Source organism: Mesoplodon bidens (assembly GCF_964165515.1).
Source record: "Mesoplodon bidens genome assembly, chromosome: 16".
In the NCBI taxonomy this organism is placed as follows: Eukaryota; Metazoa; Chordata; class Mammalia; order Artiodactyla; family Ziphiidae; genus Mesoplodon; species Mesoplodon bidens.
In genome coordinates this window covers 41,396,522-41,420,473 of record NC_138173.1, presented here as the reverse complement: position 1 = coordinate 41,420,473, position 23,952 = coordinate 41,396,522, and the positions used below count along the sequence as shown (strand labels likewise).

At 41.9% G+C, this 23,952-nt stretch overlaps 1 protein-coding gene across 3 annotated transcripts in view; it reads right to left on the bottom strand.

Moving 5' to 3' along the window:
- Positions 1-11,893: 11,893 nt before the first annotated feature.
- Positions 11,894-23,952, bottom strand: part of MATN2 (matrilin 2) — a 158,950-nt gene continuing 146,891 nt past the window's right edge. For 2 of the 3 annotated variants that reach the window (XM_081258568.1, XM_081258567.1), the window contains exons 13-19: positions 23,617-23,739; positions 19,388-19,801; positions 16,532-16,684; positions 15,413-15,484; positions 14,950-15,084; positions 14,478-14,576; positions 11,894-12,463 (exon numbers count right to left, since the gene is read on the bottom strand). In XM_081258568.1, coding sequence (XP_081114694.1) covers positions 12,408-12,463; positions 14,478-14,576; positions 14,950-15,084; positions 15,413-15,484; positions 16,532-16,684; positions 19,388-19,801; positions 23,617-23,739 — 1,052 coding nt within the window. In that variant the 3' untranslated portion in view covers positions 11,894-12,407. The remainder of the gene's footprint in view (positions 12,464-14,477; positions 14,577-14,949; positions 15,085-15,412; positions 15,485-16,531; positions 16,685-19,387; positions 19,802-23,616; positions 23,740-23,952) is intronic. The other variant, XM_081258569.1, reaches the window with a different exon arrangement.

Here is a 23,952-nt window from a genome sequence, read left to right as displayed (position 1 = left end):
TTGGATTTTACCTTTTTATATGTGCCTTTTATGCACTCATTGTTTCAGCAGAAAGTTTAAAGTTCAGAGGAAAGGAGTTTAGAACTAGTAGATGGGAAACATACCTCATTCATTCTGGCCTAGGGCAACTGTGATGAAGTGCCATTAAAGTGCTGCCAGAATTGGAGAAAATAAGGTCTAAGGTGGCATTTTAAAATACATCTTTCTGATTATAATGAAAGTACAGTAAGTCCCCTGCATATGAACGAGTTTCGTTCCGAGTGCGTGTTCCTAAGTCCAATTTATTTGTAAGTCTGGCAAAGTTAGCCTAGGTACCCAACTAACACAATCGGCTATATAGTACTGTACTGTAATAGGTTTATAATACTTTTCACACAATAAAAAAAATATTTTTAATCTTACAGTATGTTGGAAAGTACAATAGTACAGTAAGTACAACAGCTGGCATACAGGGCAGGTTCACATCTTTGAAAGTTCACAACTTGAAGGTTCATATGTAGGGGACTTACAGTAATGTATTTGGCCAGGAAGCTCTAATATGCAAGGATTGCAGGAAATTCCAATCAATTGGACTTAATCCATACTTAATGCTGAACTACCTGTTTTTAGGCCTAGAAATAGGAAGGTCCCAAAGGAGAGTTTGTATATTGTGGAGTACGTTAATTGCAATCAATATGATATGGAAGCAGGAGCAAAAGGTATATAGAGAAGAAAGAAAACTTTAGGCTGGTGGCAAATGCAGTTAGTTGGGCCTTCTAGACGACGATCATCTAGTTCACAGAAAATAGTTCTCTTTGATTTCTTGCAGCTCTTACTTCCAGCTAACCCTTAGACTTGCGCTCCCTCTGCTTTCAGTGGCATCTTGTTTCTTTCCCTCTTCCCTCTTGTTGATAGTAGGTCTTGAACATCTTGTACATTTACTATTTATTATGTTTACTACCTCCTACCTATTTGCCTCAAAAGATAATGTAGGAGTGGGAGTCTGCCAAAGTACTTTCCTCAGGTATGATAAGCAAAGAATCCATCCATTTAACATACAGTTAAAAGTATCCTTGTGTGCAGTACTCTTGGCTACTGAAGAGTAAAAACATATCTAACGTAACTTGTAAGTACTGTACGTGTTAACCCATTCAATCCTTATGACAATCCAATGAGGTAGTACTATTTTATTTTTTTATTGAACTATAGTTGATTTACAATGTTGTGTTAATTTCTACTGTATAGCAAAGTGATTCCGTTAAACATATACATCTTTTTTATATTCTTTTCCATTACAGTTTATCACAGGATATTGAATATAGTTCCCTGTGCTATACAGTAGGTCCTTGTTGTTTATCCATCCTATATATAATAGTTTGCATCTGCTAACCTCACCCTCTCACTCCATCCCTCCCCCATCCCACCCTCCCTTGGCAACCACAAGTCTGTTCTCTGTGAGTCTGTTTCTGTTTCATAGATAAGTTCATTTGTGTCACAGTTAAGATTCCACATTTAAATGATAACATGGTATTTGTCTTTCTCTTTCTGACTTCACTTAGTATGATAAGCTCTAGGTCCATCCATGTTGCTGCAAATGGCATTTCATTTTTTGTGGCTGAGTAGTATTCCATTGTATATATGTACCACATCTTTATCCATTCATCTGTTGATGGACACTTAGGTTGTTTCCATGTCTTGGCTATTGTAAATAGTGCTGCTATGAACATAGGAGTACATGTATCTCTTTGAATTATTATTATTATTTTGGCCGCGATGGGTCGTTGCTGCGCGCAGGCTTTCTCTAGTTGCGGCAAGCGGGGCCTACTCTGCATTGTGGTGCGCGGGCTTCTCATTGCAGTGGCTTCTCTTGTGGAGCACAGGCTCTAGGTGCATAGGCTTCAGTAGTTGTGGCTCACGGGCTCTAGAGCACAGGCTCAGTAGTTGTGGCGCACAGGCATAGTTGCTCTATGGCATGTGGGATCTTGCCAGGCCAGAGCTCAAACCTGTGTCCCCTGCATTGGCAGGCAGACTCTTAACCACTGTGCCACCAGGGAAGTCCTGAATTATAGTTTTGTTTGAATATATGCCCAGGAGTGGGATTGCTGGATCATATGGCAACCCTTTTTTAGTTTTTTTCAGGAACATCCATACTGATCTCCATAGTGGCTACACCAATTTACATTCCCACCAACAGTGTAGGAGGGTTCCCTTTTCTCCACACCCTCTCCAGCATTTGTTATTGTTATTTGTAGACTTTTTAATTGTGGCCATTCCGACTGTTGTGAGGTGGTAGGTACTTCATTGTAATTTTCATTTGCATGTCTATAACAGCAGTGTTGAGCAGCTCTTATGTGCCTGTTGGCCGTCTGTATGTCTGGAGAAATGTCTATTTTGGTCTTCCTCCCATTTTTTGATTGGGTTTTTTTGATATTGAGTTGTATGAGCTGTTTGTGTATTTTGGAAATTAAGCCCTTGTCAGTCATATCATTTGCAAATATTTTCCCCCAGTTCATGGATTGTCTGTTTTGTTTATGGTTTCCTTTGTTTGTGCAAAAGCTTATAAGTTTGATTAGTTCTCATTTATTTTTGCTTTTATTTCTATTGCCTGGGGAGACTGACCATTGGTACAGTTTATGTCAGAGAATATTTTGCCTAAGTTCTCTTCTAGAACTTAGGCAAAATATTATGGTGTCATGTCTTACATTTAAGTCTTTAAGCCATTTTGAGTTTATTGTAGTGTATGGTGTGAGGGTGCGTTCTAACTTCATTGATTTACATGTGGCTGTCCAACATTCCCAGCACCACTTGCTGAAGAAACTCTTTTCCCCACTGTATATTCTTGCCTCCTTTGTCGAAGACTAATTGACCATAGGTTTGTGTGTTTATTTCTGGGCTCTCTATGCTGTTCCGTTGATCCATATGTCTGTTTTTGTGCCGATACCATGCCATTTTGATTACTGTAGCTTTGTAGTATTGTCTGAAGTCTGGGAGGGTTATGCCTCCTGCTTTGTTCTTTTTCCTTAGGATTGCTTTGGCAATTCTGGGTCTTTTGTGGTTCCATATAAATTTTAGGATTACTTGTTCTAGTTCTGTGAAAAATGTCATGGCTAATTTGATAGGGATCACATTAAATCTGTAGAGTGTGTTGGGTAGTATGGCCATTTTAACAATATTAATTCTTCGAATCCAAGAACATGGGATATCTTTCCATTTCTTTGAATCATCTTCAGTTTCTTTTATTAATGTTTTATAGTTCTCAGCATGTAAGTCTTTTCACCTCCTTGGTTAGGTTTATTCCTGAGTATTTTATTTTTTTGGATGTGATTTTAGAAGGAACTGTTTTTTTTACTTTCCGTTTCTGATTTTTCATTGTTAGTGTAAAGAAATGCAACCAATTTCTGTATGTTTACTGTATCCTGCTACTTTGCTGAATTCGTTTATCAGTTCTAGAAGTTTTGTGTGGAGTTTTTAGGGTTTTCTATATATGGTATCATGTCATCTGCATATAATGGCAATTTTACCTGTTCCCTTCCAATTGGAATACCTTTATTTCTTTTGTTTGATTGCTGTGGCTAGGACTTCCCATACTGTGTTGGGTAGAAGTGGTGAGAGTGGGCATCCTTGTCATGTTCTACATTTTAGCAGGAAGGCTTTAGCTTGTCACCATTGAATATTATATTGGCTATGAGTTTGTCATAAATAGCTTATTATGTTGTGACATATTCCCTCTATATCTCTTGGTAAGAGTTTTTATCATGAATGGATGTTGAATTTTATCAAATGGTTTTTCTGTATCCATTGAGATGATCATGGGTTTTTTGTCGTCTTTCGTTGATGTGGTGTATCACATTGATTGATTTGTGTATGTTGAACCATACTTGTGACCCTGAGATGAATCCAACTTGGTCCTTGCTTATGTGATGTCAGATTCAGTTTGCTAATGTTTTGTTGAGAATTTTTACATCTATATTCATCAAAGATACTGGCCTGTAATTTTCTTGTTTGGCAGTGTTTTTGTCTGATTTTGGTGTCAGGGTTATGGTGGGTTCGTAGAATGTCTTTGGGAGTGTTCCCTCCTGTTCAGTCTTTTGGAAGAAGAGTTCAAGAAGGATTGGTATACGTTCTTTGTATGTTTGGTGGAATTCACCTGTGAAGCTATCTGGTCCTGGACTTTTGTCTGTAAGGAGTTTTTTTTAAAAAAAAACAGGTTCTATTTCATGTCTAGTGATCAGTCTGTTCAGTTTCTTTCTTTTTTTTAAAATTAATTTTTGGTTGCATTGGGTCTTCATTGCTGTGTGCAGGCTTTCTGTAGTTGCAGTGAGTGATGGCTACTCTTCGTTGCGGTGCCTGGGCTTCTCATTGCAGAGCACAGGCTCTAGGTGCATGGACTTCAGTAGCTGTGGCTTATGGGCTCCAGAGCGCAGGCTCATTAGTTGTGGCGCACGGCCTTAGTTGCTCTGTGGCACGTGGGCTCTTCTCAGACCAGGGCTTCGAACCCGTGTCCCGCGCATTAGCAGGCAGATTCTTAACCACTGCGCCACCAGGGAAGTTTCTTCTCAATTCAGTTATGGTGGGCTGTATGTTTCCAGAAACTTGTTTGTTTCTTCCAGGTTGTCATATTTGTTGGCATATAATTCTTCATAGTATTCTCTCAGAGTCTTTTGTATTTCGGCTGCATCGGTTGCTATTTCTCTTTTTTCGTTGCATATTTTGTTTATTTGGGTCCTTTTTCTTCTTGGTGAGCTTGGCCAGAGGTTTGTCAATTTTTGTTTACCCTTTCAAAAAACTAGCTCTTGTTTTTATTTTATTTTTTTCTATTTTTAAAACATCCTTTATTGATCACCTCTATGATCTTTATTATTTCCTTCCTTCTGTCATCTGTAGGTTTTGTTTGGTCTTTTTCTAATTCTTTTAGGTGGTAGGTTAGGTGGTTTGAGATTTTTCTTGTTTTTTAAGGAAGGCCTGTATCACTATGAACTTCCCTCTAAGAACTGCTTTTGCTGCATTCCATACATTTTGTATGGTTGTGCTTTCATTGTCGTTTGTCTCAAGGTATTTTTAAATTTCCTCTTTGATTTCATTGTTGACGCATTGGTTCTTTAGTAGCGTGTTTAGTCTCCATGTAATCATTTTTTTCTCATTTCTATTTCTGTGGTTGATTTCCAGTTTCATGCCCTTGTGGTCAGAAAAGATACTCAAATAATTTCTATACTCTTAAATTTGTTGAGGCTCATTTTGTGCCCTAGTATGTGGTTAATCCTAGAGAATGTTCCAAGTGTCTTGAAAAGAATGTATATTCTGGTTTTCTTGGATATAATGTCCTGAAAATATCAATTAAGTCTAAACGTTCTATTGTATCATTTAGGATCTCTGTTGACTTACTGATTTTCTGTCTAGAAGATCTGTCCATTGATGTGATTGGGTGTTAAAAGTCTCCTACTATTATTGTATTCCTTTCAGTTTCTCCCTTTATGTCTGTTAGTATTTGTTGTATGTATTTGGGTGCTCCTATGTTGGGTGCATATATGTTGACAAGTGTAATATCCTCTTCTTGTGTTGATCCTTTTATCATTATATGGTGTCTTTCTTTATGGTCTTTGTTTTAAAGTCTATTTTGTCTGATATGAGCATTGTGATCCCCCACTTTTAGTCATTTCCATTTGAGTGAAATATCTTTTTGCATCTCCTCACTTTAAGTCTGTGTCCTAAAGTGGGTCTCTTATAGGCAGCATATTGTGGGCTCTTGTTTTTTTTTTATCCAGTCTGCCACTCTGTGTCTTTTGATTGGAGCACTTAGTCCATTGACATTTAAGGTAATTATTGATAGGTATGTATTTATGGCCACTTTAAACCCTGTTTCCCAGTTGATTCTCTATTCTTTGTTTCTTTTTGTTTTTCCTTTTGTGGTTTGATGAGTTCCTTTTATATTGTGCTTTTGTTCTCTTTTAAAAAATTTTTTTTTATTTTCAGCTGCGTTGGGTCTCTGTTGCTGCGCGCTAGCTTTCTCTAGTTGCAGCGAGCAGGGACTACTCTTTGTTGCGGGGCATGGGCTTCTCACTGTGGTGGCTTCTCCTGTTGCGGAGCACGGGATCTAGGAGCATGGACTTCAGTAGTTGTGGCACGTGGGCTCTAGAGCGCAGGCTCAGTAGTTGTGGTGCACGGGCTTAGTTGCTCCACGGCATGTGGGATCTTCCCAGACCAGGGCTCGAACCTGTGTCCTCTGCATTGGCAGGTGGATTCTTAACCACTGTGCCACCAGGGAAGCCCTGTTCTTTTCTTTTTGGTTTTTGTGAGTCTATGTTTTTGATTTGTGGTTATCCTGTTTTTCAAGTATGTTAACCCCTTCCTTTACGTGCTTTAGACAATATTCATATATGCTCAAACACATTTTTAAAAAACCCTACATTTTCTTACTCTCCTCCACATTTCATGATTTTGAGGTCTTCTTTTACATCTTCATGTTTATCCTTTTGCTGTTCATTGTGGTTATCACTGCTTTGACAAAATTTTTCTTTTAATCTGTATACTGGCTTATTTTCTCTTTCCTATAGCTTCTTGCTTCTTTTCTATTTAGAGAAGACCTTTCAGTATTTCTTTTAGGATAGTGTTTTTTTTTTTTTTTTTTTTTGACGGTACATGGGCCCCTCACTGCTGTGGCCTTTCCCATTGCGGCGCGCAGGCTCAGCGGCCATGGCTCATGGGCCCAGCCGCTCCGCGGCACGTGGGATCTTCCCGGACCGGGGCACGAACCCCTGTCCCCTGCATCAGCAGGCAGACTCTCAACCACTGCGCCACCAGGGAAGCCCAGTGTTTTTTTTTTTTAAGCATTAAAAAAAAATATTTATTTATTCGGCTGCACCAGGTCTTGGTTGCAGCATGCGAACTCTTCATTGCGGCATATGGGATCTAGTTCCCTGACCAAAGGATCCAACCCGGCCCCCTGCATTGGGAGCGTGTAGTCTTAGCCAGTGGACCACCAGGGAAGTCCCGAGGATAGGTTTAGTATTGCTGTATTCTTTTAGTTTTTGCCTGTCAGAGAAATTCTTTTTTTTTTTTTTTTGCGGTATGTGGGCCTCACGCTGTTGTGGCCTCTCCCGTTGCGGAGCACAGGCTCCGGACGCGCAGGCTCAACGGCCATGGCTCACGGACCCAGCCGCTCCACAGCATGTGGGATCTTCCCGGACCGGGGCACGAACCCATGTCCCCTGCATCGGCAGGCGGGCCCTCAACCACTGCGCCACCAGGGAAGCCCAGTGTTTTTTTTTTTTTAAGCATTAAAAAAAAATATTTATTTATTCGGCTGCACCAGGTCTTGGTTGCAGCATGCGAACTCTTCATTGCGGCATATGGGATCTAGTTCCCTGACCAAAGGATCCAACCCGGCCCCCTGCATTGGGAGCGTGTAGTCTTAGCCAGTGGACCACCAGGGAAGTCCCGAGGATAGGTTTAGTATTGCTGTATTCTTTTAGTTTTTGCCTGTCAGAGAAATTCTTTATCTCTCCTATTCTAGATGATAATCTTGCTGAGTAGACTATCCTAGGTTGCGTATTTTTCCCTTTCAGGATTTAACTGAATATATCTTGCCACTCCCTTCAGGTCTGTAAGGTTTCTCTAGAGAAATCAGCAAGAGGGTTCGTTCCCTTGATTAACTCTTTTTCTCTTGCTGCCTTTAGAATCTAACTTTTGCCAGTTGAATTATAATATGTCTTGGTGTAGGTCTGTTTGGGTTCATCTTGTTTGGGACCCTCTGTACCTGGATATCTGTTTCCTTTCTAGGTTTGGGAGGTTTTCAGCCATAATTTCTTCAAATACATTTTCGATCCCTTTTTCTCTTTCTTCTCCTTCTGGAATTCCTATTATGCATAGATTGGCACACTTTATATTATCCCATAGGTCTCTTATATTGCTTTCTTTTTTTATTTTCCATTTGGCTTTCTGACTGCTGTTCTGATTGTGTGGTTTCTATTCTTCTATCTTGGTTCTTCTGCACTATTCAATCTGTTCACTGCCTTTAGCTCTCCTCTCTGCAGATGAGTTTTCTAATTTTTCTTGGCTCCTCTTGAGAGTTTCTAGTTCCTTTTTACAGTAATCTGTATTTCTGTTGGTAGCCTTTCTTAATTCCTTCAGTATTTTCATTATCTATTTTTTGAACTTGGTGTCTATCAGACTGAAGAGATCTGTTTGTTCTTTCAAGGGGAGTTCTCTTGATGTTTTAACTGGGGGTCATTCCTCTGCTTCATTTTACTTGTATTTCTCTTACTCTGAGTTTAGGAGAAACAGTTAATCTACTGTGATCTTGGAGGGCTATATAGGAGCGTCCCTGTGTAGCCTGCGTGGGTTTAATATTTTTGGTGCGAGGGCTATGTTTAGTATGGATGCCTGCCACCTCTTTGTTCAGTGTGTCCTGGCCCTTATCTCCTTGATAAGGGGGTGTGACCGGTGGTGTGGTGACCAGCGCCTGCACCGGATGTTAAGTGGGGCCTTCTTTTTGCTCTGTGGTTGTCATAACCCTGTCAGGGACAGTGTCTGCTCCCTAGTTGTTGGAGTACAAGTCCCCAGATCCGTTTCTGAGTTGCGCTTCTGAGCTGCGGTGCGAGGTAGGTGGGATTGAAGTGCTCCCACCGGGAGAAGAGCCACTGAGTCTTCCTCCGCCGGAGCTGTCTACCCGGGAGTGCGCTCTGTTGTTCACCTGTCATCCTTTTGTGCGGGCTCACAGAGGACACTGTCGGCACTGCCATCTGTCCTGCCTCAACCATAGGAGTGCTGGCAACTGGCCCTGGTACCCCCGAGGTGGTGTTTTCACAAGGCCACCAGCACAGATCCACTGAAGTCAGGTCCCAGGACTGCAGTAGTCTTGCACCTGGACCCTCTGTGGAAGCTATGGAGGCAGCCCAGACCTGTCCCAGCCACGGGGACACCCGTTTATTGCTCCACGTCCCGTAGTGCTGAGTTTACAAAGCTGGAGGTGGAGGTGTAAACCCGTGTCTCATGCAGCCCTGAGGAGAGGTGCAGCCCTGCTTCCTAAGTTGCACAGCCTCCAGCACCTGATCCCAGAGGCCGCTGGGGCAGTGGCTAGTGCACAGAGGAAAGAGGCTGCCACACTGGGCCCTGCCCCTTCCTTCATGCACTGCTTAACAGTGGTGCTTTGCTTCTCTGGGGGGCCTGGGCTTCTGTGTACACCTCTGCTTGCGGCCGTACTGCGCTCCAGCCCCTTCGGGCTGTCTCCACACGGCCAACCCCAATCCTCTCCCCAGGTCTGTCCTCTAAACCCGAGTTTCAGCACCCAGCCCCCACCTGTACCCACGGGTGTGGGCGTCTCAGGCTGGGGAGCACGGGGAGGTGGCACGTGGTTGTGCTCCCCTCTGAGCCGCTGATTCCTCTTTCACAGCTCCTTCCCAGGGGCGCAGGTCCCATCCCGCTTCCCCCACTCCCACCCCTGCCCCGTCCTACACAGGTTCACGGGGAGATCTTTCTTGTCCTTTCAGGTGTTTAAGGTCTTCTGCTAGTGCTCAGTAGGTATTCTGTGAGAATACATACGTAGATGTATTTTTGATGTGTTTGTGGAGGTGAGTTCCATGTCCTTATACTCCGCCATCTTGATTAGAGCCCCCGAGATAGTACTGTTTGACAGATGAGGAAATCAAGGCTTGGAAAGGTCACACAAATAATGAAACTGGAAAGCAAAACTTTTATGCCTGAGATGTACACAGAGCAAAACAAGGAAAATGGAGAACTATTTCAAATTTTAGACAGTATTCAAGTTAAATATCTTATATTAGTATGTAAATTTGATGGATTGGTTGGAGGTTTTGTCTCCCACGAAGGCATATTCCTTCCCAAGTTGGAGAAAGTTGAAACGTATTTAATAGCTGAAGTGTGGGAGTGGTGGCTGTGTGTTTGTGTGCGCACAGTCTAGAGCCACTAGAGGGAGCCAGGACTCAAGACAGATTTGCTCCAGCTGGAAGCAATGCCTAAACTGTGATTACATTTCAAAAGGTAATGCCAACCCACATCAGCACTTCTAATGAAAACCTGTTTTCAGGATCACTCGGAGGACTCAAATATGAATATAAACTGAAGGTTTAATACTTCAAATCACAACTCTTATACCTGGAAAGAATTAGATGATTTCCAGATAGGATTGTGGCCCAGGAGATGTTCTTCCTAGTTTACCACACTGCCCTTTGGGAGGAAATTTTGATGGGAACGCTTGTCTTGAAGTGTTTAAACATAAGCTTATTCAAGGTGTTTTGTTTGTAAAAGCATCATTTGGCCTCAAAAATACAGTAGCTTCCATAGGATGGATGTCATTGGGGGTGGGGGGGGGTGTCTTCATTTCTTAAAGAAGCTGCCACTTGTATTTTCTTGATCCTGTGAGTGCCTTGAGCTGATAGAGTGGAAGTCTCCTTCAACTCTGTCCCAATTCCCACCTCCTTGTTTTCCCAGGGACACCACCACTCTTGTGTATATCCTTCTGGGACATTTTTTTGTACTTAAATTTACATATTTACATATCTCTGAACAACTAGCAGTGTAGTTTGGTTTTTTTTCATTTACCGAAATGGTATGCTAAACACAGCTTGCCATTGACTTTTTAAATTCACCTTTGTTTTTGAGTTTTACCATGTATACGTGTAGACAATACGTTTCTTTTAATTTTTTATTTATGTTATTCATTTGTTTTTGGCTGCGTTGGGTTTGTTGCTGCGTGCGGGCTTTCTCTAGTTGCGGCGAGTGGGGGCTACTCTTCGTTGCGGTGTACAGGTTTCTCGTCGTGGCTTCTTTTATTTCAGAGCGTGGGCTCTAGGCATGCGGGCTTCAGTAGTTGTGGCCCGTGGGCTCTAGAGTGCAGGTTCAGTAGTTGTGGCACACTGGCTTAGTTGCTCCACAGCATGTGGGATCTTCCCGGACCAGGGCTCGAACCTGTGTCCCCTGCATTGGCAGCCAGATTCTTAACCACTGTGCCACCAGGGAAGCCCAATACATTTCTTTTAAATATTGCATAGTATTTCTGGGGTATGCCACAATTTATCAGTTCCCCCTCTGAGGATGATTAGGTCATTTGTAATTTGTTAACTTTTATCAACTCGAGTAACATTCTTTTTCTTTTTGGACAAGAAAGTAGGATTTATTGGTGGGCGTGAGTCAGGAGGGGACAGCACCAAGGCTCTCACGAGTGCAGGGCCCGCCATTTGTCCAGAGAGCCACGATTAGGGATGTATTTGACCCCACAGGCCCCGGGATGAGCCACTTTTCTGCCACCATGTTTTCAAATTCATCTGCATTAAACTTAGTAAATCCCCACTTCTTGGAGATGTGGATCTTCTGGCGGCCAGGGAGCTTGAACTTGGCCCTGCGGAGGCCCTCAATCACATGCTCCTTGTTCTGCAGCTTGGTGCTGATGGACATTATGATTTGGCCAATGTGGACCCTGGCCATTGTGCCCTGGCGCTTTCCAAAGGTACCGCGCATACCTGTCTGGAGCCTAGATTGGGGACAGCATGCCAGTCATTAATGTACACTGGAAAGGGCTGTCTCCAAGGTCCCTTAAGGCAACCCGTATAGGCAACAGGCTGCATACACTACCGAGGAGGCTAAAATCTAGTTAGATACCTGTAACTGCAGTAGCTATAGTACAGGGTAGGGCTGCATTTTCAGTTTTACTAGGTGTTGATGATAGATTATACTCCAGAGGCTGCCCATTTGTGTTCTCACTAGCAGTGTACAAGAGCCCTGTATTTTCACATCTTTACCAATGCTATAGTCAGACATGCTAACTTTTGCCAAGCTGATTGTTTTAACCTGCATTTTTCTGATTATCAGTGAGATTCAACATTTTTTTCATATGTATTTTAGCCACTTCTCATGTATACATATCTTGCACTTAAAGTTAAACTTAGAATTTTACACAGAATACCATTCTGTGAAGTGAATTTTAATATTGTATTAAAAAATCGAACTTGTTACACAATACATATATTCTATGACTTTATGTATACATCCATATACATATATCAAGGTAAAGTCCAACACACACACAAAAAATAGTTTTCCCATGGCCAGTGTTCTACAGAAGAAAGACTGTGCAAACTTTATTTTGTAGTCAAATAAGATTGCAACACTAAGGCAGAACAAGGCAAAAGCAAATGTGTCCACAGTATATTACAGAATATCTTGCATAGCTTATTTGTTCTCACTTGATAAACTCATTTTAGGATTCTGAAAGATTTTTTTTTTCTCAATGAATTTATACAAGTTAATGTGTACTTTTTGCCTTTGCTCTATAGCAAACCAGCTTTCTCAGTACTAGTTATGTTTTAGTTTACAACCTTACAGAATTAATGATAGCTTGAGCTTTTGGGGCTCTGAACTGTTTCACTGTAATCCTTGATACAATGACATACAAATACATGTAGCATTTTGAATCTTCATCTGTATCTCAGGCGATTTTCCAGGGCTTCCATTCTCTGTGTCATTTCTTCTAGTAAATCTCAAATTAAGGAAGAGCAATCTGAATGGCCTATATTTATTTACATTCAAATCAACTTGATTTATCTACATAAGAATTTGTATCCTGAAAAACCTAAGGCTTTTGGGTTTCTTTTTCCCCCATTTCTTTTTTTTTTTTTTTTTTTTTTTTTCTTTTTGCGGTATGCGGGCCTCTCACTGCTGTGGCCTCTCCCGCTGCGGAGCACAGGCTCCGGACGCGCAGGCCCAGAGGCCATGGCTCACGGGCCCAGCCGCCCCGCGGCATATGGGATCCTCCCAGACCGGGGCACGAACCCGCACCCCCTGCATCGGCAGGCGGACTCTCAACCACTGCGCCACCAGGGAGGCCCTCCCCCATTTCTTTTAAGTATTTTAAAATTCTGACTTACAAGTTTATAGTAACTCATTAGCACATGCTATCAAGACTATAAATCTGTATGGGGTTAAATACTCTTTTTTTTTTTTTTAACTTTAGAGCCAGGTAGTTTAGTTCAAATTTTTCTTTTTAAAAATTTTAATTCTACTCACACCCCTGTTTATAAATTAATTTGCCATAGCACACCTCTCGAAGCCAAACGGATGATGTTGGGAATGAGGTGAAGAGAAGAAAACAAAAGGATTAGGCCTTGGAAAGTAAGATATGACATCAGAAGAGATGAAGAAAGATGGGGAGTTTTCACCAATGATGGTAGGACCAAAGTGTAGCAGCAGCCTTGAAGACTTCAGACCTATGCTCTTTTATTTTTTTTTTTATTTTTAAGCTTTTTTCTATTTTTGGATGTGGACCATTTTTAAAGTCTTTACTGAATTTGTTACAATATTGCTTCTGTTTTATGTTTTGGGTTTTTGGCCACGAGGCATGTGGGATCCTAGCTACCTGATCAGGGATTGAACCCGCACCCCTGCATTGGAAGGCAAAGTCTTAACCACTGGACTGCCAGGGAAGTCCCAACCTATTCTCTTTTCTATGTAACTGCCTTATTCTCTTGTGAAGTAAACCCTCAGAGGTGGGCTGGGAAAAGGCTGAGCAGAAGAGCATTAAAATAAACATGTATCTTCCTTCCTGAAGCTTCTTAATACCCTCCCCCTGCTCCCTCAATGGCAGAATGAGAGCCTGGATTCATCACCTATATTAAACGCTGTCAGATTATTTTACTTTACTTTATGGAGCATATTTCCGGTTTTCAGAGAGGGAATGGCTATATGCTGTTCTTTATTTTATAAACCCATTTGCACAGAAATAATTCAGAATTAAACCATTTCCCTTTAGGCTAGTTGATGCATGTTGAGCTAGATATCAGGCAGCTTTAATAAGCTTACTATAATTTTAAGTTCAGAGCAGTTGGCAGGGTGTTCAGTGTATAAAAGCACTGAATCCTCATTTCTCCATTATCCCAAAGCATCCCTTTTATTTGTAATAATTGTTTTAATGAATCATTGGATCCTGCTGTTCCCTTGGTAGAATGTTTCATCTTAGAGTGCTGATATAAAAGATCTCTGCTGCCAAACAAAAAAAACCCCACCCCAGTCCTCTAGAACCTACACGCTGACCAAATGTGGCCGCAGTGTGGCTTGGGGCCAAAGGAAGGGTTTGGGGTTTAGGTAAAAGACTTTGAAACCTCTTCATTCTACATAATTCTTTGCCTATACGCACTGTATCTTTAATGCACTTCAGATCTGGTATATAGCTTTCAGTTCCTCCCAGCAGAGAAGGAGTTAAATAAGTCTGTTTTTTCTTAACCTTGCATACTGACTGGCTGGCTGGCCTTACTGCTGAACCTCCTAGAACCAACCGCAGGTAGCAGCTGAGTGCTTGACCTGTGCCGGAAGCTTGGCTTGCCCTTGGCTCTCAAGCACCTATCTGCTTAAGAAGAAGCCTTTCCTCGAGTTCAGTGTTCTTGACTTTATGGAAATGACTTCATTTGATACATACCCATATATAGAATTTTTTGAAGTTGTGGTAATATTCTTTGCATTCCATACAGAAGCATAACATTAGAAAAGGATATAGCGCTGCGTTAATTTTCTTACTTCTTCATTTGCAAGGTTCTGGAACATTATAAGGTTTTCACATTTGCATTGATTGTGTTTTTCTTCCAAAGGACTTCCTAAGAAAGCACATGGAAAGTGTTGAACTCTATAACCCACCAAACTTCCCAGACGCATAACAGTAGGACTGAATCAGCATATGAAGGAAACCATAATGAAAGAAATGTTCAACTTTTTCCATGCAGCCAGATCCAGTAAATACCAGGAAAGGGCTGTATGTGCTTCCAATGCTGGAAGTGGCCTTTGTTGTGGACTGCGGGAAGACTACTCCACTTTCTTGTAGTTGATTTTTTTAGTTCTCGTTTTAAGTTTTTCTCTTTCCCCCTCTCCTCCTTCCTACTTCCTCCTTTCCTGTCCTCCCTTAAGCTGAGTGTGTTGGCAAATTGAGAGGCTGATAGCAAATTACCCTATAAATATTTTACTTGGAATTACCTGAGGATTTTGTCGAGTGGAAAAGTTTTTGTGTAGACCATGCGAGATTGTTTTCTTCAAACAGATATCGGTGTTGCACTGCAAAATTAGAACAGGAAAGTATGTCTCGGATGTTTATGGTGACTGGCTGAGGTTCTGTAAAGAGAGAGAAAACTGAAGTCAAACCTGTTTAACATGGCTGTGTTTATAATACAGCCATCGACTGTCAGAGTAAGGTACTTAGTATTCCTAGAATGGGGTACGTAGCTTTATTTCGGGACATACTATGGCAGAAAGACTGTCAGCAGAGAGGCTATTACCAACTATGGCTAAAACTGTGTCGAGTAAATGTTTCCTGTGTGATGGAACAACTTCTGTGGGGAAGTTGTTCCCCACAGAATTTTACAGAAGTTTCCTTCTGTGGGGAAACCATGGTGCGAGTATGAACCAAAGATTCTAAAAATACTGCTTTTAAAAAATGTACCTGTTGGCTGGTGGGCCCTCTTCGGCAGTTCCCCTGCTGGGGAATCCCGTCTTCCACCAGAGTCTTCCAGAGCTGAGAGGTAAAAGATGACCAGAAGAGTGACAGCTGTCCACATGGGCACATGTGTTCTTTAGGAAACTGGTCCCAGACCAACTCCTTACCTACCTGCCAGCACCCAGGATGTTCTGCTTTGATTTGGTAACACCACCGATTCACAAAAGCACTTGGTTCCCCCAATAATCTAAGATCTTTCTAGGGCAGTTCTCTCTAGTAAGAGAAGCCTGGATCCCTTAAATGCATCTTAAGAATATCCCCAAAAATGTTACGTCTAGAAGGTGGGGTGGGAAGACAATGAAGTTTGTCCCAGGATTAAGTGGCACTGGCAGCAGCTCCACTTGAGGCGTTTCAGCTCAAATGAAGGGGCTTTGAGGCAAACGTTAGCAAGGTGCATGGGAAACCTGAAAGGCCTTCCCTTCCTGGCCTCTTTCGTCCCAGTGCTCTTTCCTGTGAAGGAATAAGACACATCACTTTGGGATTTTACTGGCGACTGAAGCTGGGACAGGAGTAAAAGGAAAAATGGGCAGAACTGCTATATGCAAGGACACCCGGCACCATGGTGAACTGGAGAAAAGCACAAGGGGCTCCTATACATAAGAAAATCTAAATTCTAAAGGGCAGTTTAATGTTCTGTAAACAGAAGTAGTCCATGCAAGAGGGCATTCTTTAAATTTTCATCAGTGAGCTTGGAAGGACTACCATCCCTTTCCACTCTCGTTACAGGTGTATCCCAAAATTGTGCATCAGCTTTCCTGATTCATATAACGGTTTTTTCTAGTTACGTGATCATCTCCGTAGGGTTTTTGTGAGGATTAAGCATTTTGCCGTGTGTCAGAACACTTATCACACTGCTCGGTACAGAGCAGGTGCTCAAGCAACGTTAGCTATTATTTTGTCTTCTCTCTCCCCTATTCCACTTTTTGTGCTTAGTGTTTCTGGGCATCACTGGCCCTGCCTACAAGGGAGGCACTTTTTTGAGCACTTTGAAGGAATGGATTGAGAATTTCTCATTCACCTGCTGCTCTGTTTGCCAAGGTCTCTCCTAGATGTAAGCTATAGTACCTTCACATATGCCTTTCCGTAGTTTATCACTTATCTCGCCCATCGTGCTGAAGTCTTCGGCATAGAAGAGATGCTCTTCTGTGGGCTCAGAGGCAATCTCTTGTAGTTCTTCCTCAATGGCTTTCCCTACCCCAACAGCATACATGGTTACACCTAAGGAACAGAGCACATTAAGAACAGGGTAGTGACACAGACGTGGAAAACAAACTTACGGTTACCAAAGAGGAAAGGGCGGGGGGAGGATAAAATAGGAGCTTGGGATTAACATACACACTACTTACTATATATAAAATAGACAACAGGGTCCTACTGTATAGCACAGGGAACTATATTCAATACCTTATGATAACCTATAATGGAAAAGAATCTGAAAAAGAATAATGTATCTATGTGATTATATATAATATATATGTGATATGTATATAATCTGAATCACTTTGCTGTACACCTGAAACTAACACAACATTGTAAGCCAACTTTACTTAAATTAAAAACACAGTAGTTAGGGTTGTATTCCCAGGATCTGGAAGTTGTGTGTACTGCACCCAAAGCCAGCTAGATATTAATAAGTGGTGTGATTTGAGGGGTCCATATCAACCTCCCTTGACTTTTGCATCATTTTTATTTTGGCCTTGTGAGCAAAAGACGGGGATCCAAGAGAGAGGAAGGTGAGGCATGAAGGAGAGGTTGGGGAGCTAGACCACCAACCTGTTGCTCAGCTCTGGACAAGGTCATTAACAAATCTTCAACTTTTCCCTGAATTAGCCTTGTGGGTAAAGTAGAAAAGAGCACTACCTTATGGCTTACTAAATGAGAATCTCTTCTGGGAGAATTCTAAGAAACAGGTCAGTTTATGACCTTGTAACCTAGTTTCTACTTCTCAGAGGTACAGATAGGAACTTTAAGTGACCTGTGGCCAAGCGAAGCTGTATTCTGCCCACCCATCTTGGGAGGACAAAGCCTTGTGAGGAGGTGCTAAGCTGAAAAGGAGAATCTGCAGACCAATGGAAATCCCCTAAGTCAGAAAAAAGAACAAACCCAAGTATCAACCTTAGATTTCAAGAGGCATATGAGATTGTTCCAAAAGCTTTTCTAAACAAAATTGATCATTAGACTCCCTTCCCCCATATCCTCTTCAACTGAAAGTAAAACATAATAAGAACTTAAGTTCTGCTTGACTTGCAACATTTTTCAGCAGGTATCTTATTCTGGCTAATTCATTAGACTAGATTTTTTTTTTTTAAATAGACATAAAAATGGCTCTTCAAGCCAAAGGGCAAGAGTTGGCCTCATTCTAAAGTCTATGTCAGGTCAACAGCCAAGTTCAGCATATTTGTCTGAGAGCCCAGTGACTTTATGCACAACTTCCTAAAAAGGATAACTACTATTTTAAGATTGTGTTAGCTATACATAGGAGTAATTATAGAGGATGTCACTTCAGATAAATCTTGTTGATTCAAGAACCAAGTAAACATGTTTCTTCCACCACCTGTCTTTGGAGGATTCGTGGAAATTTGAGTGGGTACGAGTAAGGTAGATTGGCTTTAATGAGACAAATAAAAGGGTTGACAACTGTCTTTGGAGACAGGGTGCTTTCCCCTATTCATTTTAAGAATGCAGGTTAGAGGGGCCTGTGGGGTTGACATAGGCTCAGGTAAGCTAGTCTAGAAGCAGGGGAACTGGGTGTGAGCAGCCAGTTTTAAAATCCACCCAGATGATTCAGGCAGGACACTTTGTGGCTCCTACTCTATGGGGTTCAGAAAAAAAGTGACGTAAGCAATATCAATAAACGGCCTCCTCTGTGAAGAGAGTGACAATGTTGACATGAACCAGCCTTTCTGTGAGCAGGAACAGAGTTCACTAATGCTATTGCCAGCACTTTCATCCTTTGTTCATTCACTCAGCAAGGACTGGTCACACATGTACTGTGTTCCATGCCTGATGGAGGCACTGAGTCCATAAAGTCTTGGATGAAGCCTGGTTGGCACATATCCTTTCCCGCTTACAGGACCTGCTGAAGCAATGTGCCCTCGACAAGTTCTTAAAGCAGCTTTCAAGCAAACTGCTTCACAACCTCAAGGTTTCTCATCTCCCCAAGGAATCCAGACACTTTCCCTCAAGCTCTCTCCACCAACCGTCAGCTTTTGGGTTTCCTTTCATCAGGAGCCATATTCCCCCGCCACACTTGACATCTATACACAAATGAAGTAACCTCAAGTCCCCCCTGCATTATACATGGAGTCAGGCAAACCTCAGAGAAGAGGCTGAGCTCTACTGAGCAACAAGAGTTTAGAGTTACGATCTTGTCTGACATTTTGATTTTCTCAAAAGTTAACTTTTGCCTCCTGCAAACACAAGAGTATTCGCTGTCCTAAGGCTACTGCACTCCCAGAGTGTTCACTGGAAACATTGCTTAAAAAAGAAAAGTGTTGGTAAGTGTTCCTCCTACCGGGAGTCTATTTTTATCAAGCTCTTCAGGTGACTCTAAAGCAACCAGACCAGTGTCTGGGAACTGTTGTGTATTTCTCTGGTTAAATCGCACGTGCAGGATTGATTCTCTGCTCTGGCGGTCACACCCTGGCTAGTAAATCACAGTAGATGATTACTCAGGTATAGTCTGCGTGTAGACCAACCTTCCAGTCCGCAAGATTTTTGTGTCCTTCCCGAGTCCTTTAACTCCTGTGGGGTGCCTTTAAGGCCACTAGGTGGCAGTTTAGTAAAGGTGTGTAACAGTGGTGACAGGAAGCCTTTCTGTCCGCTCAAAGAATCTCACTCCTGTGGCCCCATGTGAACACCAAGTGAGTTTAAGAAACCCGAACCTTGAGTGGTGTAAACCACACCTCCATCCCATATTACCATTGGCCTGGGCTTTACTGGCCCACTCGGAGACATCATCCTGAGCCCGTCCATCTGTTAACACGATGGCCACTCTGGGCACCTGTGCGGAGAGAGGCCTGGCCCCTTCTGCTTGGGTAAAACTTCTCTCAAACATGTGTTTCAGAGCCAGTCCGGTCATAGAGCCCTTGCCCATGTATTTCATGTGGGCCACAGCTTTTTTCATGTCTTTGGCCGAGCTGAAGTTTCTCAGGGTAAACTCTGTGCGGACCTGCGTGGAATACTGGAGCAGCCCAACTCGAGCGGCTTTTGGGGAAATTGCCAAGGAATCTATAATTCCAGTGACAAACTGCTTCACAATCTCAAAATTCTCTTCTCCGAGGCTCTTGGATCCATCAATCACAAAGACCAGGTCAACTGGGCCGTCAGTGCATCCTACAGGAATGAAAGGAAAGTTGAGCTAGTCAAATGATAAAAATCACTTATGCACAAGAGGAGAAGAAAACTGTGCTTCCACTGGAGGCATAACCACTTGGGAGGGCCACCTTTATTCTTTACATAATACGCAGGACAGACAGAAAGTGTAGGGAGAGTAACGAGCAACAATAATGCTCAGAATTGCCTTTATATGCAGCTTGTCAAATTGTTAAAAAGTAGTGTTTTCCACAAGCAAAAGCACACAGCAGATGTACAAATTGGAAACCAGGTCCACACTGTACCCTGGGTCACCGGCAGCCAGGCCCGGGAGGGACTGTGTGTACAGTACTCTGAAGGGTCTGACAGCACCCAAAAGATTCCAATAACTTTACTCCAGGCGGGTGATACCACCCCGCTGCTGGCTTCTGACAGACAACGGACTGGGAAAGTCTTCCAGGTCAGCTCGGCCATCACCTCTTCCAGGGAGATTTCCTAGTAACCCAGCTCGCCTTAGTTACTCTCTGTGTAGCCCTAACACTACTAATTTAGTCGACAAAAAATTGTTATCGAGCACCTGCAGGCAGTGCAGCAGGATTGCAACAGTGACCAAAGCAAGACCCCTGACACCACATTGCTTATAGTCCAATGTACTCTGTGCAGTGGTCCACACTGTACAACAGCGAGTTAATTATGTGTCAGTTTCCTCCTCTAGTCTGCCAGTTCCTCCTCAGCAGGAGCCATTTCTCATTAATTTCTGTACCTCCAATACCTGGCACACAATAGTTGTTAAATAAATGCTTGTTGACAGAATAAACAAAGGAGGTGGTGTCCATTGGGTAGCACACCCGTAAGTATCCTATTGACTTTTTTTTTTTTTTTTTTTTGGCCGAGCCACACAGCCTGTGGGATCCTAGCTCCCCAACCAGGGACCGCATCTGGGCCCTCTGCGAACCTGGGCCCTTGGCAGTGAAAGCACGGAGTCCCAACCACTGGACCACCAGGGAATTCCCCCCTATTGACCTTTTAAAGTTTTAAAATGAATTACCACTGTGAATTCTTTATCTATATGGAAGTTTTCCAGGCAACTCAGATGGGTGACAGTAAAAGCTTTATGCAAATACGTAAGCAAACTGGGTGTGGAGAGATTTTTTTGTTATTTAGGGCTGCATAAGAAAAATTTACAGATCCCAAATGAATGATCTCATTTCAAACAGTCTACAGTATGCAATATACATTCTCTTTTACATATCAGTCAGCTGTCTAATATTTGAAAATGAAGCACAGCAATATTAGGAAGTAAAGACACACATGCAAAAATATTTCTATTCCTGGGCTTAACTAACATGCTAATGTAATTGTGTGTGTGTGTGTGTGTTGGAAGAGTTGGGTTCCTCTCTTTCTTCATTAAGTGCTTGTCCTCTTTACCCAACCTATTGATCTGTTATTAATGAAAGAGGAAAAGGCCAATTCAGAGCTTCATTTACATTCATAGCCCGAATCTCAAGGAGTGTGCACGTGACTCTCCAGCAGACTTCAGAAATAGTGAAATAATTTTCCAGCAGCGAATCTGTTTTCTCTTCTTCCCCATATACTCTTTTCTTACAGAATGAAACCAACACCTGCAGCCTCCATGCATAGAGCGGTGTAGAAGGCTTCGCCAGGAAACAAGAATCCAAGTCGAGTAGGAGAGCATCAGGGTGAGAGGTGCCAGACTCTCACTTTCAGATCCAGGCAGAATGACAGTCCCTCTTGCTGGCTACTTGTTTGCAGGAAGGTCACTCAGCCTTCCTTGGATGTTTTCTTTTGGTAGTTAAGTCAATGAGACTGGAACGGAGCAGTGTTTTGCTTTCTGAACTTAATTTTCACAGAGTTCCAGAATTTCAGGGTTGGACAAGACCTTTAAAAGCCACCACTGGTCCAGCCACCCCTGTTGCTCACATCTTTACTGCATCCCTACCCAGTAGCCATTCATTCAGCCTGGACCTGAACACCTCTCCTGATGAAGAACTCATCACTTCACCACTGAAGCCCCATCTATAGATGGCTCTGCTGTTGATGATTACATTTGTAGCTATCATTTGTCAAGCAATTGGAATGTGCCAGCACTGGGCTAAACACCTTTAAATACATGATATCATGTATTCCTCATGACGATTCTGTGAGGTATTCTCTTCATATTATATGAAGAAACTGAGACTCAAGTTAAATAATTTCTCCAAGGTCACACAAATGTATGATTGGGTGTTCAAATCCAGGTCTGTCGAAGCTCATGATCTTAACTAATTAATCACACAACTTCTCTGAGACAAAGTGTCTTTGTCCTCATACTCAGCTGTAGCTTCTCCCCAATGTCCTTTCTTTCCCTGGGGTTTGGGGGGGAGTGTCATATAAATAATGGGTGAGGAGATTGTCAGTTTGGCGTTTGAAAGGTACCTCAAGTCTTTTTTTCTACATAGATCATCCTTTATTTTTCACTTGACATCGTATTGAACTTCCCCACCATGATGCTTTCTAAATCTTGTCTCTATCCTTTTTCTTTATTTTTTTTCTAAAAAAAAATTATATGCACATGGAACAAAGTTCAAACACTACAAAGGGTATCTATATCTATATATCTCCATCTCTATCTACCTATATAGCTATATCTATATTGAGAGAGAGAGAATATAGGTTAGAGAGAGCCTTTTGAAAAATACATCAATGGCAACATACTATAAAAACCATTCAGCACCATGCTTTTTTCACCTAAAATATCTTGGGGATACATCTAGAGCTGCTTCATTCCTTTTAACAGCTGTATAGTATTCTATTGTATAGATGTACCATAATTTATTTAATCAGTATCTTATGGATAGACATTTACCTTATTTCCCATTTTTGCTACTGCAAATAACGCTGCACAAAATATCCCTTTAAATATGGCTATGTGTTCTTATGTGATAAGAACACATGCACTTATCTGTGGGATAAACTCCTAGAACTGGAACTGCCTTTGAAATATCGCCAAATTGCCCTCCTAAAAGTTGTACCAATTCAGACACCTAGTGATAAATTTACAATTGCCTATTACAACATAGCATTGCTGGAGACTTCCCTGGTGGTCCAGTGGCTAAAGTCTCCATGCTCCCAATGCAGGGGCCTGGGTTTGATACCTGGTCAGGGAACTAGATCCTACATGCCGCAACTAAGTGTTTGTGTGCCGCAACTAAAAGACCCCACACTTGGCAATGAAGATCCTGCGTGCTGCAACTAAGACCCAGTGTAGCCAAAAAAAAAAAAAAAATATATATATATATATATATACACACACACACACACACACACACACACACACACACACACACACCATTGCCAATATAAGGAATCATCAAACTTTTTGAACTCTGATAACTAACAGGTAAAAAAATATATGGTAGCTTTAATCTCTCACTGTACATTTTCCCTTTTTTTTCTTTTATGGCTTTTATGTTTCATGTCATGTTTAGAAAGTTCTTCTCTACTCTGAGATTATAAAATAACTCAAGATTTTTTCTGCTACTTTAGAGGTATTATTTTTTAAGTTTAAAAGCACAAGTCTTACCTCCCTCATTCCAGATATTCTTATTCAGCTAGGATCATTCTAGCCTCTTAGCTGATAGTGAACTTACTGTCAACTAAAACCAGAAGTTTTTTCATAGGTGCAGTTAAGCTCTCTCTTCCCCATTCTGCATCTATGCGTACACATTTATATCTATGGTAGAAGCAGAGGTGAGGGATTTATTTCCTGCAAATACTCCAAAGAGCAATTGCTCCCAAACCAAATTAAGGCAAAAAACCAAGTTGAGATCACTTACTTTTGCACCGTCTTCCATCCTCAGCTAGAATAAATCCCTCTGAGCATTTGCAGATGTAAGAACTGCCACGATTAACACAAATGTGTTCACAGCCATGGTAGGTTGATTTGCAGACATCCTTCCCTGAGGGTAATGTAGGAAGTTAAGCAACCTCATCAATGTGGAAATGAGCTGGATTGAACAGTCATGTCAGGACAGATCATAGAAATAATCCATTAAAAAAAATCTCTGTTCAAACTTCCTCTATAACATCCCCCTTTTCAGTCTAATACTCAGGATAGGCCATGGTAAAGGAAACCTCTCAGAAAGCTCTAGTTCCCATGAAACTGAATGGTA